Below are 19,737 nucleotides of genomic sequence, written 5' to 3' on the forward strand. Positions count from 1 at the left end.
ACCAAATCCCAGTAGCTCCTCAAGACATTCCAAAGACGGCAATATGTACACCCTTTGGACTCTTCGAGTTCACCCGAATGACTTTCGGATTGTGCAATGCGGCGCAAACCTTTCAAAGGTTCATTCACTCAGTCCTGCGAAACCTCGACTTCTGTTTCGTATATTTGGATGATGCTTTGGTCACTTCTTCCACTGAGTCTGAACACTTAGCCCATCTCGAGTGCATTTTTCAACGTCTCCTTGAGGCCGGTTTAGTCCTAAACGTTGAGAAATGCAAATTTCTTCAAAAACAGGTGAGATTCCTCGGCCATTTCATTTCCCCTGAAGGAATACAGCCCGACCCAGACAAGGTGCAAGCAATAACAAGCTTCCCGCGACCAAAGACAGTGAGGGAGTTGAGGAGGTTCTTGGGCATGCGAAACTTCTACCTTCGTTTCCTGCCCAAGGCCAGCCATTACCAGTCCATTTTGAACGCGTACTTGTCTGGCCCCAAAACTAAGGACACACGAGAGATCGTGTGGTCTGAAGAGGCTATCCGCGCGTTTGACAAATCCCGTCAACAATTGGCCGACATCCAGCACGTGTCCGACAAGGACAACATAGTTGCTGACGCTTTGTCTCGTGTCTCCGAGGTTAACATTCCCGCCTCACTCGATTTCTCGGCTATTGCCACGGCGCAGGAGGATGACGCAGCACTTCAGAGCCTCAAATCCAACCCCAAATACAAATTTCGGGAGTTGCCCATCTTCGGCTCAAACCTCTCTCTCTGCTGCGAAGACTCGGCCATATATTCCGGCCACCTTTCGCAAGGAAGTGTTCCACACAGTTCACGACTTAGCGCATCCAGGTATCAGGACAACGAGTCGGCTAGTCACCGAGAAATACTTCTGGCCCTCTATGAATAAGGAGGTCAATTCCTGGGCCAGAGAGTGCATCGCATGCCAGAAGTGTAAAGTCTCCAGGCATGTAAGGAAACAAGTGGGCTCATTCCCACGCACTACAAAGCGGTTCCACAGAATACACCTCGACATAGTAGGGCCTTTGCGAGACTCGCACGGTTATAGGTATTGTCTCACAATCATCGACAGGTTCACGCGGTGGCCTGAGGCAATACCTCTGAAAGACATTACGGCGCACTCATGTGCCGAAGCCCTCTGTCGAGAGTGGATACCTCGCTTTGGTGTCCCTGCAGTGATCATCACTGACCAGGGAATGCAATTTGAATGCACCCTGTTCTCGGAGTTAGGCAGGTTTTAAACGCCAGCGGACTACTGCATACCACCCGCAATCCAATGGGATGCTAGAACGTTGGCACCGGACGCTGAAAGCCGCCATTATGGCACGCGACGATCCGTCCTGGACCCAAGTCTTGCCTCTCGTCCTACTCGGCCTACGTACAACCCGCCGAGAGGAATTTGCTGCCAGCCCCGCGGAGCTAGTATACGGGGAGAACCCGAGATTCCCAAGCGATCCGGTCTTCGACAAGATTTCGGGTCTCACAGAGTCGGGGTTGGTGCGTCTGCTGAGGGACAATCTCCGACGCATAAAAGCCACACCACCCACCCGACACTCGTCCACACCTGCCTGTTCGCCCAAGGAACTGGACACGTGCACGCACGTTCTGGTCAGGACGGATGCCGTCCGGAAGCCGCTGCAGCCTCCATATGAGGGCCCGTACCGCATTCTCGAGCGGGGAGAACATTTCTTCCAGCACGAGATCGGTGGACACAAAAAGGCGGTCTCTCTGTCCAGGCTGAAACCCGTGTCCGCCCCGAAGCAGCGTCGTGTCCGCTTTGTGGATTGACGGTGAACGAAGTTCCAGGATCAGTCGCCGAAACCCCTAGGTTTCATCGGGGGGGCGGAGTAATGTGGCGCGGCAAGATTCGCAGCATTCGAAATTTATTTCGAATGTTGCGAATGCGAACAAATAGATGGCGCGGAACTATCCACTTTGCAGATGCTCGCCACGGGAGTGGAGGACTGGCGAGAAAAGTGTGCCATGAGTTAGGGGCAGAAAGAAACACATGAAGCGAGATCATTCTCTTCTGCCTCTAACGTGTAAATAGTCGTTTGCTCTTACTGATTCATTAAAATTTAATAAATTCTAATTATTACATCTATCTATGTTCCGGTGTACCTAAAAATTATGGTTTGCAAAGAAATGAACTATTTTAGTTAAAAGTATATGCTCTAGGTGAATTTCTGGAGGATGCGTTCTTGGCCTGGTTATTTGTATTTGGCCCTCTTGTGGGAGTTTAATGGTGTTTGTTGTTGTACCTATATCGCGGCAGGGCTCCTTGTGGCGCCGTACCCTTTAGTTGCATGGCATGAATGCTGAACCTACACTCAGTATGAACAAGTACTGCGGTGCTAGTTACAACGGCGCTCTGATTGTGACCTCTAAATCAATCCATGTCCATAGAGGACCGTTGGATTATACCTACCGTCGCGTGGTAAGACAGTGGATAAAAGTCCCACAGTCTCTGACATGCACGGAGACTGTGGGTTGTTGCACACTCAATCTTAAATGTCGTTGATGAATTTTTTGAATTTTTGAGTTTCAAAGGCTACCCCATTTAAACTTACCACTGGTAACAGTTCTGCAGGTAGGACATCAGCGGGTCCAGATGACGTGAACTTCAGTAACGATAGAAGCTCGTGACGAATGAGTGGCTTCACCAACGTCATGATTTGATTAATAAAGAACGATGTGTGCACAACGTAGATTCGCTTAAGTCGCACAGGATGTGCCTCCTGGATATACTGCATGAACATTCGCAACGGACCAAATTGAACTCGTGCCAAGTGCCCAAATCGCAATCCTTTCATATCAAAAACAACCACGTATCCTTCGGTTATGACTGAAATAAAAAACCAAATATTAACGGATGTCAGATATCAGCATAGAGCTGCAAAAAGGACTAGTAGATACAAGCATACCGTCTTCACTAATGCGAACATCATTGAACATGCAAAATGCTTTAACAGCGTTTCCAAAATGCATTTTAGATGGATCTGAATCGGAAAGTCGATATACAAGGATATTATATCCCTCTGGTGTCTTAAAAGGTAATGCTACCATATGCCTGTTGGAGAAGGAGAGGATAAAAAGGAAGTGAGTGATGACAAGCATTGCGAAGAAAACTTTCTGAGTACACTTCTTACGTCATGTCAAACACAAATTGAATCTCCTCCAGCATAATGTCTCGGCCATCGAAAATATCAGGCGCTATGGCGCGTATTTGTATGTATCGCAATAGAGCCCTCTTCGCACTTGGAATGTCCCCATGGCAGGCATGCAGAAACAAATAGGCGTGATTTTTTGAAAAAACTGGAAATCGAGGTTGAGATTTAATCCTGGAATAGGAAGAACATATGGAATTACTAAACCTTTAAATTTTTATTAAATAAATATATCAAAATATTCTACAGAGAAACATTATGCAACCGTCCTAGTTCCATTACATAATCTTTTCACTCTGGCTTGATTAGTCAAATTCGACCATGAAACTTGCAAAATTAACCTTTGGTTACGCATACCTTTATTCCACTCCGAAGTGTTTCTGTGCGAATTCATTAACTTGCAAATATTCAATGCGAATGTATAATAAATAAGGAAATTTGAATGTAATTTACAAATGTCGAATCATAAATTGAATGCATCTTGAGAGCAACTCAAATGAAGAAGCTTCTAGAAAAGATTGATTTGAATATTGAATATTAATCTTTTGCCTCATCACAGATGTGTGCTTCGCGTGATGGATTTTATAATGTTGATTTGTAGTCACCAAAACCTGCTTATATTAAATACGGAACTACAGCATCAACCTTCTCATGATGATCAAGACTAAATGAGGAAAACATCTTCGCTAATTTGATCTTCCAGTCCCAAGAGTAACCATGGAATCAGTTACCGTCAGTGCAGTGAGATCTTGCGGCATTTGTCAACAGCTTGTTAAATTGTCCTCTGTCCTCTGTCCTCTGTTCTCTGTCCCCTAGCCCCTGTCCTCTGTCCTCTGTCCCCTAGCCCCTGTCCTCTGTCTTCTGTCTTCTGCTCTCTGTCCTCTGCCCTCTGTCCGCTGTCCCCTGGCCTCTGGCCTCTCTCCTCTGTCTTCTGTCTTCTGATCTCTATCCTCTGTCCTCTGTTCTCTGTCCTCTGTGCTCTGTCCTCTGTCTCCTGGCCTCTGTCCTCTCTCCTTTGTCCTCTGTCTTCTGTCTTCTGCTCTCTATCCTCTGTCCTCTGTCCTTTGTCCTCTGCCCTCTGTCCTCTGTCCCCTGGCCCCTGGCCTCTTTTTTTTTTTTTTTTGAGGAGGTGGAAATCTTCAAAAGACTCTGGCCTGGGCACGCCAGAGTGTGGGATTTTTACCCACTAAAACCACCCCCCTACCTCGTGGAACCACCTTTAGGTATTACATCACGGGGCGGAGTTAGCTTACTTTAGCTAGGTCTCCTTCCGTCTACCCGCGGGGTTCGTAACCGCGTCTTCCTCACTTCTTCTGTTTTTCGCAGTTTTTCCTGGATTACAGCGATCATGGAATTGATCGCATCCCAGTCTTCCTGACAGGCTACCATTCTTCGGACAAAATTTTCCGGTGATAGCACTTCACCTAGAGTTTCCTCCAGGTTCCTCCTTTCTTCCACGAACCTAGGACACTGGAAGAAAACGTGCGCCGGGTCCTCTGGGACCCCACAGTTTGGACAATTAGGCGAGGTGTCCAATTTAAACCTGTACAGGTATTGACGGCATCCTCCATGGCCGGTGATAAACTGGGTGAGATTATAATTGATCTCCCCATGCTTTCTCTCCAGCCACTCCCCGATGGAAGGGATCAACCTGTAAGTCCAACGACCCTTTTCTGACTGGTCCCATCGCTGTTGCCACCTGCTTATGGATCTCTCCCTTTCGGCTTTTTTCATCTGAGAAATGGGAGAGATGGGCCTGGTATTATAAATGTTCATCATTTCGGTTGCCAGGATGTCAATCGGCATCATTCTCGAGATGACGAACGCTGCATCGTCTGAGACGGTCCTGAAGGCAGAACACACCCTTTGGGATGTTCTTCTGTAGACCGCACTCAGTTTATGTGTATTGCCTAAAACCTGCAGTGCTTTTCCCCAAACTGGGACTGCATACAGCATGATAGAGCTCACCACCCTGGCTATGAGCAGCCTGCAAGTATGCCGCGGGCCTCCTACGTTCGGCATCATCCTTGCCAGAGAAATACTCCTGGTGGATGCTCGTTTACAAGTATGCTCTATGTGCTGCTTAAAATTAAGTCCTTAACACCCCCAAGTATTTGATGGCCAGCTTGGAAGTGATGATACGATTCCCGATTCTAATGCAGGCGTAATTTCTTTTGCGGCGCTTAGTGATGAGGACCGCTTTCGTCTTTTCCTCCGCGAGTGCCAGTCCAGCACTCTCTAACCAAGCCTTAATAACACTGATTGCTTCGCTTGAGTACAACTCAGCATCCTCGAGATGCTTTGCAACCACAACCAGTCGGCGTAACCCACCACCGTAGCCTCCTCTGGAACCGGAAGGTTGAGCACATCATTATACATGATGTTCCACAGTAGTGGGCCCAGTACAGAGCCCTGGGGGACACCCGCGGAGACAACGTACTCTTTGGATCCGTCATCGGTATCATACCAGAGTGTCCGCTCTTTCAAGTAGCGGCGATAATAGCGGCGAGGTAGGTGGGAACACCAATCGTCGTCAGAGACTTTCGTATAAGGTTCCAATTGGCCGAGTTAAATGCATTCCTCATATCCAGGGTCACCACCACGCAATATTTGCTGGTACAACCCCTTCCGTGAATTGCATTTTCGGCCAAGCCAGTAACCATTTTGATGGCATCAATGGTTGATCTGGCTTTACGGAACCCATACTGCCTATCTGAAAGGCCCCCTTGGCTCTCGACGACTGGAAGTAATCTATTATCAATGGCCCGCTCCAACATTTTCCCCATAGTGTCTAGAAGACATATGGGTCTATAGGAGGACGGTTCAACTGGAGGTTTGCCAGCCTTAGGCAACAGTACCAGCTTCTGCCGCTTCCATGGTGCAGGAAAAATACCCTCCGACATGCACGTTTCAAACAGCTCCGCGAACATATCCGGTCTACTTTTGACGGCAAGTTTGAGAGCCTTATTCGGTATGCCGTCAAGACCCGGGGCTTTACTGTCGCCTATTCGACTGCAGATCTCTAGCAGCTCGTCCCTGGTGACTGGTGGAATCGGCGTCACATTCAGGGGGCGCTGGAAGGTGTCAGCACCCCCCTCTTGCTGGGGAAATAACCCCTGGATTATTTTCAACTAGAGCATAGGGCACGTGATCTGCGGAGACGATCGACCTCTGAATCGTCCTGTCACGATTTTATAGGCGCTACCCCACGGATTTATGTCCGCTTCCGAACAGAGCCCCTTAAAACATTCCCTCTTACTCCGCTGGATGGCGAGCTTGAGGTTCTTGCGAGCTTCCCTATAGGCATGCTCCTTTTGCCCCTGATCGATCCTACCTATTGCCCTCTGAGCCGTTCGTCTGGCTCTGTGGCAAATCGATCGAAGATTGGCAAGTTCACTATTCCACCAATAATTGGGTCTTCTAGTGGGGAATGAACATCTCCTAGGCATCGACGCGTCACATGCTTTAGAGATGCTCTGTGTGACATGGAGAGCTCTATCCGCGGAGGTGCCTGCTTTGCTAGGCAAGTCTAGCCACACCTCCATGAATGTCTGCTCATCCATCGCTTTGGCAGACCATACTGGTGTTCCTCTGGATTTCGGCTTCCGGGGTGCGGGTCTCCTGCCTTGTGGCTCCATCCTTAGTTCAAAGGTGATTGCCTGGTGGTCGCTGTACGTGAAGTCCTCAATAACTTGCCAGGACATGTCACGTGCTAATGCAGGGCTGATAAAAGTCAGATCTACAATTGACCCAGTTCCCCCTTTCCGATAAGTGTTTATATCGCCTTCGTTGGCCAGAACCACATCCAATCGGGCGAATGCTTCTAATAAGCACCGCCCCCTTGCGTTAGTCTCTTTGCTGCCCCACTCGATAGCCCACGCATTAAAGTCACCGGCTATCACCTTTGTACTCCGTCCCTTTGCATCGTGAACAAGATCGTCTAACAGTTCTTCAAACTCGGGCAGTGTAAGGCTCGGTGGGGCGTATCAGCTATATATGAATATACCGCTTATTTTTGCCCACACAAAGCCTCTAGCCACCTGACACATGCTATATTGTATGGCTTGACGACCGCACGCCCATATCGCCGCTCCACCAGTCGAATCTGTGACCCATACAGCACCGTCAAGAATTCTGTACGGTTCACTAATGATAGCAATCTCCATTGCGGATTCGTAAGTGGTCTGCGCAAGCAAATCTTGTGCGACCCTGCAATGATTAAGGTTTATTTGTATTAACCTCATTTTTTCACTGCAGTTAACGCCTTCCTAAATTCTGGGCATTTCCCACTTCCGGCAATATGCCGGTTATCCCTTCCCTCCTTTTCTTCGCACAAAATGCATTTGGGGTCTCTATTGCACTCCTTGGCAATATGTCCTTTTTCCCCACATCTTCGACATCGATCGGACCGATCGATGCCGCTAGTGCATGCCTTCGTGAAGTGTCCAAACATTAGGCATTTGAAGCAACTTTTTAAGGAGATCTGTTCCCTTAGTCGGCAAACAACCCATCCAATCCTTCCCCCACGGCCAACAACTTCTGCGTTGACTCCACTGGTAGTCGCATTGTGGCCGTTTGAGTACCGCCATAAGCCTTTCTTAGGCTCACGATGGATTCTTCCCTGAAATCCTCCAACTTGAATTGTTCCTTCAAGGCAGTGCAGATCTCTTCTCTTGATGTTACCCCATCGAGATCCTTGCACTGAATATAGATCTCATGTTTTTGGGAACGAACCGCGACATTCTCCCCAAGTGAGTTTAAAACTTGGTTACGAAAGTCGTCAGTTTTACCCACTCTGGATTTTTTCAGCTCAAACATGAGATCACCTTTCTGGTTCCTCCGGATTTTGCTAACATTTCCGCCTAGGTCTTTTAGGTCGGGGTCAGATTTCACCTTCTTCAGTATCTCCGCATATGTTAGATGTCCTCCGCTGGAGATTGCAATTGCCTCCGGGCGAATTTGCACCTTTGGTTTCTTATTTCTTTTTTTATTCACGACCTTAGTCCAACCATCGTTCTTATTTTCTTTCAGTTTCGGTTCGCTAGCCGACTTTCCTACTTTTAGTACTTTGGGCCCTTCTGAACTTTTAGTTCCTTTTGTTGGACTAGTCAAGACCCCTTTTTTCCTTTTTGGGGCCTGTTGATCCGCCAAAGCTTCCCCCTCCTTGTCTCTCACTCTTTTACTTGAGCGAAGGTCGGCGACTTTGTGCTTCGGTGTCATTTGGGTCGCCTTTGAGGCTGGGATGTGCGGCTTTTCCTTAGGCTTTCTTATTTCTTCCTGTGACCTATTATAAAGCACCCTGATGGCTCTCACCATGTTCTTAATGGCTTGGTGCACGTTGTGCTTGTCCTTGATGAATTAGGACAGCTCAACTATTTTAGTCCCAAGCTGCATAAAAGGTAGTTCTTCTGGGTCAAGGCTCTGTTCTCGGTGAGTCCTGGCCAGACTACTCCTTTTACTGACTCCTTCACCTTTTTCAGTTGCTGAGCTCCCATGAGCTTTCTCTTTTGCCGGCTTTGATATTGGAGGAGATCGTAAAATTGATGAGCTTCTCCTTGTAGTATTAGATGCAACGGTGGCCAAGTTGTCCGCCACTGAAGCCCGCTTGCTCACTCCCAAAAGCCGCTGGTACTGGGGTTCCGAGCCCCTGCACTGTAACTTTACTCCTTCTCAATTCGTCCATGTTGGTTTTATTTTCTGGGTGTCCTGCCCATAGCCATTTTGGTCCACGCACCAGAGATGAGCAAACACTAGCCCATGCACAGTCAGAAAAGAAAAGTGCATGAACACATATTTACACATCAATAGGTATGCCCCAATCCGCCAGCTGGGGTCGCGCCTGATGGGAGATCTGGCCACTCCTCACAGGGCCCCTGGCCTCTGTCCTCTCCCCTCTGTCCTCTGTCTTCTGTCTTCTGCTCTCTATCCTCTGTCCTCTGTCCTCTGTCCTCTGCCCTCTGTCCTCTGTCCTCTGTCCTCTGTCCTCTGTCCTCTGTCCTCTGTCCTCTGTCCTCTGTCCTCTGTCCTCTGTCCTCTGTCCTCTGTCCTCTGTCCTCTGTCCTCTGTCCTCTGTCCTCTGTCCTCTGTCCTCTGTCCTCTGTCCTCTGTCCTCTGTCCTCTGTCCTCTGTCCTCTGTCCTCTGTCCTCTGTCCACTGTCCTCTGTCCTCTGTCCTTTGTCCTCTGTCCTCTGTACTCTGTCCTCTGTCCTCTGTCCTCTGTCCTCTGTCCTCTGTCCTCTGTCCTCTGTCCTCTGTCCTCTGTCCTCTGTCCTCTGTTCTCTGTCCTCTGTCCTCTGTCCTTTGTCTTCTAACCTTGTTTTGAACACGAAGGTGCTTTCGACAACACATGACACGCAGAAGTCTATACTGAAATGATCAGTAAAGGTGTCAGTAATACCTCACAGTAAAGAGAGGGGGTGGTGCTTACTTTTTCCATCAAAAGAAGCATAGGTGACACAAAATTGGGTTCCTAAACTACAACCAAGCGACTAAAAGGCACCAAGGTCCAAATAAGAGAACTCTGAATTAGTATGAGAATAGTTTAATAAATTGAATATGCTTGGCTCATGCGATGAAGGCTGAATACTCTGGATTCCACGACATATTACTTTCTAAGGCAATGGAATAATTCACAAAAGAATTCATGCATGGAATGCAACAAAAATGCAACTATATGGACCGGAACGTTCTGTGGAATCCAAAAAGCTTCATGGCTTTAATATTGAACCACAATGGGGAAGGAACGACGCAGGCTTGGTGCTTTGGAGGACGGACGCTATCTTGGGAACAGAAGGGCGAATTCTGATCGTGGGTGGCTTCAACTCCAGGCCACTTGAATGGGGCATGCCGCATCCAAACTCAAAATGGAATTGAATTCTCGAAATAGCGGTGAGAACAAGACTGGTAGCTTTAAATACCGGATCCACCTCAACATTCCGTCGCCCAGGCTGCAAAAGAAGCATTCCAAACGTAACCTCCGCGTCGGAGTCACTAGTGCCGCTGGTGGACAACTGGCGAATTCTGGAAGATTTCTAGGCAAGCGACCATCAATACATTGCATTCAAAGTAGTTGGCTGTGCGCCACCCCGGCGCTCTTTTTGTGCATGGAACGTCGCGCAAGTAAATACCGGGGAGTTTGTCAAAACTCTTGGGACAGGTGGAGGGAGGAGATGGTGATGGCGCTGCTATTGGTAATGTCGTAAATTCAGTTATGAACCTGATAACTACGGCGTGGAGAGCGCCGAGTATGGCCAATTTTTCCCTGTAAAAGAGTTGGAATAGGCAGTCCTCTCTATGATAAAAAAGAAAGCACCAGCCCGATGGTATCCCAGCAAAAGTATACAAACTGGTGTTCCAACATTGGCCACATCTACTGCTCGGCGCATTGAACGCTTGCCAGAAAGAGGGGCATTTTCCCCTTCTCGCTGGAAAGTGGCGAGGCTTGCACTGATCACTAAAGGGAAAGGCGACCTTGAGTTGCTGTCGTCATACCGCCAATTTGTATGCTTGGCACTGCTGGGAAAGTGCTCGGGAAGCTCATCAATAGTAAACTCACTGAAGCGATAGGTGCTACTGGAGACTTATCCCCACGGCAGCTCGGTTTTAGAGTAGAGAGATCCATAGTAGATGCTGTCATGCAAGTCGTGGAAGCCGTTCGTCGAGCGCAGGCACGTAGGCGTCGAGGTCGGCGGGTGGTGCTCCTCCTAATGATTGACGTCAGAAACGCCTCTAATTCCGTAAGATAGAAAGAAATTCTAGGCACACTAGACAATATTTTTCATGTGGCGAACTATATCTATAGAGGGATTATCTGAGGAACCGCTCCTGCTCTATGAAACGTCAGAGGGTCAGAGGAGGATTGAGGCCATATCGGGGTTAGCGCAGGGATCCACCCTAGAGCCGGACCTCTAGAACGCTTCCTATGATAGTCTACTTAAACTCGACACGTTAAAAGAGTCGCGCATGGTTGGTTATGCAGATGATGTCGTGGCGGTTGCGAAACGCAGACCTGGTATATTGATGCGACGGGTAAGCCGATGGATTACTGCCTATGGTTTCAACCTTCCATTGGAAAAAGCCGAAGTAGTCATCTTGACTAAAAACAGAATTCCGATCCTGCGTCCTATATCGTGCAGCGAGTCAATAATCGAGTCAAAACCAGCGGTAAAGTACCTTGGGCTGATTCTTGACTCAAAAATGAGCTTTTTTGAGCAAATCAAACAAGCATCGAAGAAGACTGTAGCTGGAGTTTCGACATCAAGTAGGCTAATGACAAATATTGGGAGTCCTACGTCTAGCAGGTGACGTCTGCTGATGAGTTCAATGCAGTTTGTGCTGCTCAACGGTGCAGAGGTATGTGCTAACGCCCTTGGCAAGGAGGTAAGCGCCTCACGCAAGTACAGAAACGGGGAGCTTTGCGGATGGCGTCCGCGTACCACATTATTTCTGAACTGGCCGTGATGATGATCGCGGGTGTAATAGTCAAGCCATATCCAAGCGCAAGGGAGAAGAGCCAAAGGATGTTGAGGAGTATGAGGTAGTGTTTCAAACGATTCCGAGTCCTGAACGCTCCAAGGGGTGTTTCAGTCTGTGTGTAAACGTATTTCACCTCACTATTCGCTCCAACTCCCCTTCCCTCTGCCAAAACAAAAACAAAAAAAATCTTCACTGACATATGCATTCGGAATATTGCTCTGGTCGAACACCAAATGGCGGATACGATTTACTATATACAAAATTTGAATACATCTCCCTAATTCTGCCGTGGAGTGGATGAACCTTCTTCGTGACATCAGACAGGACTTGGTTAACTTTGGGGAACAACATGACCGATAACGTGACTCACTACGGCCTTACTTTTACAGCAAGGATTAGGCAACTCCTTAGAATGCTGTTTGTGAAGCAGATTGTGGTGCTGGCTCTACTTAACTTGAGGGATCAATCTTTCAATCCTCTGAGTGGGGTGAAGTCAGGCTAGGAGCGGAACGATGAATTGAAGTTAAAGGCAATGCCCGGTAAACACGTAATTTGCCAAATGATCTACCACCGTCCACCATCAGTAAAGTCCTCTGTTCTTTTCAGGTTGGTATGATTGTCCGAGCCTAGCTGTCTGGTACTTAATGCTAGTATGAGGTAAAATTCGGCATGCGCTGAGATTGTAACAACCCGAAAAAGTGATATAACCACGCAGTTTCTATTCGTATTCCCGAAGCTATTTACACCCTTCTTTGTATTTTTATCATTAGAGAAGATTTCTGGCACCAGCACTTTATTGTGGTAAAATCTAAGAGACATTTGAAGTCGAAAACGAAGTCAGTCTGAGTGAAATTTTTTCAACGATTGTTTTTGTTTTCTATATTCTGAGGTCCTTCATGTTACGTTGTCTAGGGGTTATCATCAATATAAAATTTCAGTCAGATCTTGATAATTTTTGCCAAAATATTTTAGGACGTATTTCACATGGGTATACCCCAACAAATTTGACAACAAAGATTACCTCCTCTTTTATACATATAAGTAGCAGAGAACCTTTTCTGATCAGACACCAAAAAATGACTCCCCAATCCAGATTTCTTAAATAAATTGACGCATTTGGTTAGTGGAAACCATTACGCTTGCCGTTGAAACATTCACTTGGATTCCATGTACAACCATGGTGACTGGAACTCAGACCCAGAGGAATGAGATTGGGAAGTCGACCTCTTCAACCATCGAGAAACCTTGGACGCTAGATATTTTTCAGTATATAGAGAGGCAGGCTCGAATTGTCAAAGGATCCTTAATGAACTGACTTCAATCTTGCGAGATCTACCAGGTGTAGAAGCTTAAATACGCTGTTTTTTTTTTTCAAGAAAAACCCATTTTTTACTGGCCCTTGCCGTTTTTTCCATTTCTCGGGTAATTTATGGATACCATGCCAATAAAATTTTTGAGGCAAACCACGACATCAAGCCATTTTCGGACGTCTGCATAAGAATCGGAGTGTTGCTCAGCAAGCGAATGGCCCGTCGATGAAAACAGATGATAGTCGGATGGGGCCAGGTCTGGTGAATAAGCAGGGTTGGGTAGTATCTCCCAGTTGAGCGTTTCTAAGTAGTTTCGAACTTTTTTCGATGTGTCCGACGGAGCATTATCATGAAGGAAAATCAGCTTTTCATGTCTTTGTTGATACTCCGGCCGTTTTTCGTTCTGAGCACGACGCAATTTGATGAGTTGTTGGTGATAACGGTGTGCATCGACAAGTTCGCCAGGTTTTACCAATTCATAGTTAAGTTCTTGAGGGTTTAACGTGAGCACCTGTCTGGAAGGCTTAATCCCACGCTCTTCTTAGGACATGGATTGATTTTGTGACCACAATCAAAGTCCCGCCGCAGCAAGCTACGAAGGTACCAATCTCTACCGAGGGTATGGCTCAGCATTTATACTGGTGGATGCAAGACCTACCTAAATCTCCACTGAACTAAAGAGTACGGCACCCTTGTTGAAACGTAACACCACGCCGAGACCCAAAGGTCTCTTCTCGCTTGAGCATAACCACAACCCCCAAGAAGTTCCCACTAGGGGCCCAACCGCAAACAACCGAGCTGAGCGCACATACACCAGGAGTTCACGTGAAGGGGCTATCCCGGTTCCCATGGTACCAGTATACCGCTGGTAAGGTTTCGTGACCAAATTCCCACTTCAGATGAGTCCCCGTGCAAACTCGGGTCTGATCGCCCTGATTAGGCCTTTGGAGCACTAGCCTACTGCATCACGGCCGGCAAGCCAAAGTGAGTGCAGCGTCTCCCGGTGTCACCACTATGGAGGTTCTTCTCAACCACTTGGTTTTGGTTTGGCCGACAGGGTTGCCGCTCCGTCTTCCTCACCGCCACCTCTGAGCACCACCAATTCATAGTAGACAATACCCCACTGATCCGACCACACGCACAGCATCGCCCTCCGTCCGAAGCGATCTGGTCTTGCAGAAGATGTCGCTGGTTGGCCTACATCAACCCACGATTTTTTTTTCGTTTAGGATTCACGAAATAAATCCATTTTTTGTCGCCAGTCATAATCCGATGCAAAAACATCTTTTTTTTGTTGCCAGACACAAAAGATTTCGCATGTGTTTTGACGCCGCTCCATCCGCCTATCTTTCGATTCATGCGACACCCATTTTCCGATCTTTTGAACCTTACCCATTGCACGTAGACACATGGAAACGGCTTGTTGAGAGACACCCAATTGCTTGGCGAACATTTTCTGCGTTTGAGTATCTTCCTTATCTAAAAGAGCCTCCAATTCGTGGTCCTTAACTTTCCTGGGGCGATTTTCACGCTCCTTGTCGCTCAGATCGAAATCGCTATCTTTGAACCGACGCATCCAGTCTCGGCACGTTCTTTCCGGTTGAATATTGTCGCCGTAGGCCTCCACAAGCATTCGATGCGATTCAGAGGCTGATTTCTTCAAATTGAAGCAAAAAAGCAGAGCTTCCCGCAAATGCTTCTTTCCGGGAACAAAACGAGACATGATTATTGAAGAGAAAAAATATGTTTTTGCATGAAATTGCTGATGATATGGACTGACAATTGTTGACAAATGTCGTAATAAAAAAAAATATGGCGTGCTCATAGCAGTTTGATACGCTCACTAACGCCACTTGAGAGCAAACAGCGGATTTAAGCTTGTACACCTGGTAAAACCTCGAGAAAATAAAAAATGAAATGGAATCCACTATGGAGTCCGCTTGGAAGTCCATAACTACTGAAAACGCTGACAATCAGATCAACTTAAAAGTCCTTTCAAATTGAAATTAAGTTTGGCTTAAGCTAATAAGCCTCTCCATTGGAATTCGGAACAAATTTGAAAGACTGTATAGAATGAATTGAGGAAAGGAGAATCCGACCCCTGAAATATCCACGTAACTATGCACTTTGTCAACTTCATATATAAAAGGATTTTTCGAACAAATGTTACTTACCACTTGGAAATTTCTTCCACTGCCGGAAGCATCTCCGCCGGGATATCAATGAGTTCCGGGTGGTTGATGAAAGGATGTGGTAACGATGTCATTTTTGCAGATTTATAAATTATTTTTAAGATACATTCACCAATAAAACACTTAATCTACAAAATTCGGCTGGACACTGTCAATGCAAGTAACTTCCTATGTTGGTTGCTAATATCATGTGATTATCATTGCCTTTGAATATACTACGTTCAATTTAGTCTGCTGAACGATATCCTAAATGCTTCCGCACAGAATCCCATTTTTGGAATATGTTTTGTTAGGAATCATTGGGCTGGGACGAGTTTAATCTGTAAGAACGAAAAATGAATTACTCAAATCATCAAAACAAACAAGATTACAATAATTTAGTTAATTGATGGCAATTAAATGTTTTATAACATTTAGTACAAGAAAGACTCGACTACGGGAAGGTACACGATTCAGGTTTCCATTGAGCAGCGGCCATAAAAAATATGTAATGGCGAATGTAAAAAATTTATATAACAATCTTTTCAATGTAATATGTTGCTACAATAAATTTAAAAGTGACTTTATGTGTTGCTTTCATAAGACATGTATGTAAAGCATTTTTTTCTTGAACCTGGAAAGATGCTAATTTCCTATCTTACATTCAATCGTTTACTGAATCCATTTAAACAAAAAAAAGCAATAACCTCTTTAATTAACATTTTTTAAATTGTGTAGTAGCAAAAGCTAATGTCAACACACCCACGATGTTTACAACTTACAAAAATATATGGAAATAAAAAAAGCAGTTGGGTACACAAATGCAACAAGCACTATCCACTTATCCGTATCTACTATTTTTTGCATTTAGATATTTCATTGTGGAATTCATCATCATCATCGACGGCGCAACAACCGGTATCCGGTCTAGGCCTGCCTTAATAAGGAACTCCAGACATCCCGGATTGCACCCAGATCAAGCATTCGATAGAGCCAAATGGCGAAGCCGATCACGACGAGCTGACCCCGCTTGTGAACGGGACAAAGGCTGAAGAAAAAGAAGAAGACATCCCGGTTTTGGGCCGAGGTCCAACAACTCGATATCCCTAAAAGCTGCCTGGCGTCCTGGACTACGCCATCGCTCCATCTTAGGCAGGGTCTGCCTCGTCTTCTTTTTCTACCGTAGATATTGCCCTTATAGACTTTCCGGATGAGATCATTCTCATCCATCAGATTCAGTGACCCGCCCACCGTAACCTATTGAGCCGGATTTTATCCACAACCGGACAGTCATGGTATCGCTCATAGATTTCGTCGTTATGTAGGCTACGGAATCGTCCATCCTCATGTAGAGGGTCAAAAATTCTTCTCTCGAACGCACCCAAGAGTGTGATTTTCGACCCTAGATAGGAGGAATTGTCAACGGTCTCAAAGTTGTATTCTCCTATCCTTATTTTTCCTGTTTGACCAGCCCGGTTTGATGTTGTTGGTTGGTTCGTCTTCGGTGCTGACATTGCCACCATATATTGCCTTCATTGATGTGCAGCCCAAGATCTCGCGCCAATCGTCGCCTGCTCGATCTGGATGAAGGCAGTTTGTACGTCTCGGGTCGTTCTTCCCATGATGTCGATACCATCAGCATAGGCCAGTAGTTGGGTGGACTTAAAGAGGATCGTACCTCTTGCATTTACCTCAGCATCACGGATCACTTTCTCGAGGGCGAGGTTAAAGAGGACGCATGATAGGGCATCCCCTTGTCGTAGACCCTTGTTGATGTCGAATGGTCTTCAGAGTGGTCCTGCTGCTTTTATCTGGCCTCGCACATTGGTCAGGGTCAACCTAGTCAGTCTTATTAGTTTCGTTGGGATACCGAATTCCCTCATGGCCGTGTACAGTTTTACCCTGGCTATGCTATCATAGGCGGCTTTAATGTCGATGAATAGATGATGCAACCGTTGTCCATATTCCAACAGTTTTTCCATCGCCTGCCGCAGAGAGAAAATCTGATCTGTTGCTGATTTGCCTGGAGTGAAGCCTCTTTGGTATGGGCCAATGATGTTCTGGGCGTATGGGGCTATCCGGCCTAGCAAGATAGTGGAGAATATTTTATAGATGGTACTCAGCAACGTGATAGCTCTATAATTGCTGCACTGTGTGATATCTCCCTTTTTATGTATGAGACAGATAATGCCTCGTTGCCAAACGTCAGGCATTGCTTCGCTGTCCCATACCTTGAGCACAAGTTGATGAACCCCTTGGTGTAACTTGTCGCCTCTATATTTAACTAATTCGGCTGTAATTCCATCGTCCCCCAGGCGACTTATGATTTTTAAGCCGATGAATTGCACGGACTGTTTCCCCTAAACTTGGTGGTGGCAGTATTCAGATGGTGGGACCTCCAACTCACCGATGTTCTGGTTGTTCAGTAGCTCATCAAAGTACTCAACCCATCGCTCCAATAGGCTCATTCTGTCGGAAATCAGATTTCCCTCTTTGTCTCGGCAGGATGAGCATCGAGGTGTATAAGGCTCCATCCTGCTGACTTGTTGGTAAAACTTCCGCGCCTTGTACAGTTGCTCCTTGTACTTTTCTAGTTCACAGACTTGTTGGTTCTCCCAGGCTTCCTTTTTCCGTCTGTGAAGTCGCTTCTCCGCTCGACGGAGTGCGTGATAAGTGTGTGTTGTGGATGGCTTCAGTGTTAGCTCGCACCTGATTGGCAGAGGGGATTATAGGTTGTATTGTTATTCGAGCTCGGAGCACCATGCCAACGAGATAGTGATCCAAGTCTGTATTGGCGTCCCTATATGTTCTTACATTCATCAAGGCTGAGAGGTGGCGGCGTTCAATCAACACGTGGTCAATTTGGTTGAAAGTGGTCCCGTCTGGAGAGGCCCACGTATGTTTGTGGACCGCTTTCCGCGCAAACCAGGTACTTCCAACAACCATTTCGTGTGACCCTGCTAATTGAATAATCCGCAGTCCGTTATCATTTGTATTTTCGTGTAAGCTATGGGAGCCAACGCATCGCCTGAATACGGGCTACTTCCCTACTTGACTGTTCAAATCCCTAAGTATGATTTTCATATCATATCTGGGACAGGCTTCGAGGGTTAGTTCTACTGCCTCGTAAAAGGTATCCTTCTCCGACTCTGCAGTCTCCTCTGTAGGGGCGTGACCGTTAATGAGGCTTAGTTTAGAAATCTTGCCTCGCAAGCGCAGAGTGCATAGCCGTTCGTTTGTGTTCGCTTGGTTATGCCGATAACAGCAGGTTTTATTTTTTGGCTGACTAAGAAACCTACTCCGAGCACATGGTTTACTGGATGGCCACTATAATGTATGGTGTAGGGGCTCTTCTCAGGGAAACCGGACCCTGTCCAACGCATCTCCTGCAACGCTGTTACATCAGCCCTATATTGGAACAGGGTATCGGCTAGCTGCTTATCAGCTTCATCTCTGTACAGGGAGTGCACGTTCCATGAGAAAATGCGAAAATCGTTATTCTGTTGTCGTTGCGGGTTCATCGTTGTATAATCCGTCCAGTCCGAGGCTCCTGCTGTGGCTTCGTAACAAGTTGTTTTCCATGTAGGGTTGTCAGCCCTACCCAACCCCCAACCTGGAGGACCAGTTGATACAATTTGTCCCGTTTTTAGGCGCGGGAGACTCATCTTCATCCTATCATGGTGGACACATACTATCAGAAATATTCTTGGAAGACAGGCATCCTGAAAGAGCTCACAAAGGGATCATTGTTCCTACATGTCACAGTATGGACCCAAACACATGAGGTCTATATACAGTGCAAGGATCTCGATGAAGTGACATCCAAAGGAGAAATTTGCACTGCCTTGATTGAACAGTTCAAGTTGGAGGAACCTGCCGAAGAGTCCATTGTAAGTTTGCGAAAAGCCTATGGCAATATTCAAACAGTCTCATTACGATTTCCAGTCGACACAGCGCGGTTAGACCAACCCAATAAAGCGCCTCTACGGAAATAGCAATTCATGCGGCCCAATGCATCGCCAAAGCGTGTGACGCGTCCATGCCTAGGAGCCGTTCATTCCCCAGTAGAAGACCAAACTACTGGTGGAATACTGAACTAGCAAGCCACCGATCAAGGGCTCAGAGGGCGGTAGGCAGATTCGACCAAGGCCGAAAAGAGCACGCCTGTAAGGAAGCCCACACTCAAGCTCGCCATCCAACGAAGCAAGAGGGAATGCTTTAAAGAGCTCTGTTCGGAAGCGGACATAAACCCGTGGGGGAGCGCCTATAAACTATTGGCGGCCCTGAAGTTTCGAATCGGATGGGTTGTTTTCCGTCTGAGAGAGCAGTTTTCTCTAAAGAGGTGCTTCAAATGCCTCGCGTTTGGTTATTTCGCAAAGGCATGCATCAGCGGCATTGATCGGTCCGATCGATGTAGAAGGTGTAGGGAGAAAGGCCATATTGCCAAAGCGTGCAATAGGGACCCAAATGTGATCCGCCCACCGGAACTTGTTGAGCCGAACTAGGCGGTTGTCCCCCTCTCCGAGGAATACATAAAGTCTGGCAAAATGATTGTTTTGTACAGCAAGAGCTTTGACTCTGTGGTAAGACATTTCAAT

The 19,737-nt window shown here is 46.7% G+C and overlaps 1 protein-coding gene across 2 annotated transcripts in view; it reads right to left on the reverse strand.

Moving 5' to 3' along the window:
• LOC119660183 overlaps positions 1–19,737 on the reverse strand; it is an 85,886-nt gene that overhangs the window by 15,238 nt on the left and 50,911 nt on the right. For both annotated transcript variants that reach the window (XM_038068594.1, XM_038068593.1), the window contains 4 exons: positions 15,143–15,480; positions 3,166–3,357; positions 2,941–3,086; positions 2,587–2,861 (listed from right to left, as the gene is read on the reverse strand). In XM_038068594.1, the coding sequence (XP_037924522.1) occupies positions 2,587–2,861; positions 2,941–3,086; positions 3,166–3,357; positions 15,143–15,234 (705 nt within the window). In that variant the 5' untranslated portion in view covers positions 15,235–15,480. The remainder of the gene's footprint in view (positions 1–2,586; positions 2,862–2,940; positions 3,087–3,165; positions 3,358–15,142; positions 15,481–19,737) is intronic.

Source organism: Hermetia illucens, chromosome 6 (genome assembly GCF_905115235.1).
Source record: "Hermetia illucens chromosome 6, iHerIll2.2.curated.20191125, whole genome shotgun sequence".
In the NCBI taxonomy this organism is placed as follows: Eukaryota; Metazoa; Arthropoda; class Insecta; order Diptera; family Stratiomyidae; genus Hermetia; species Hermetia illucens.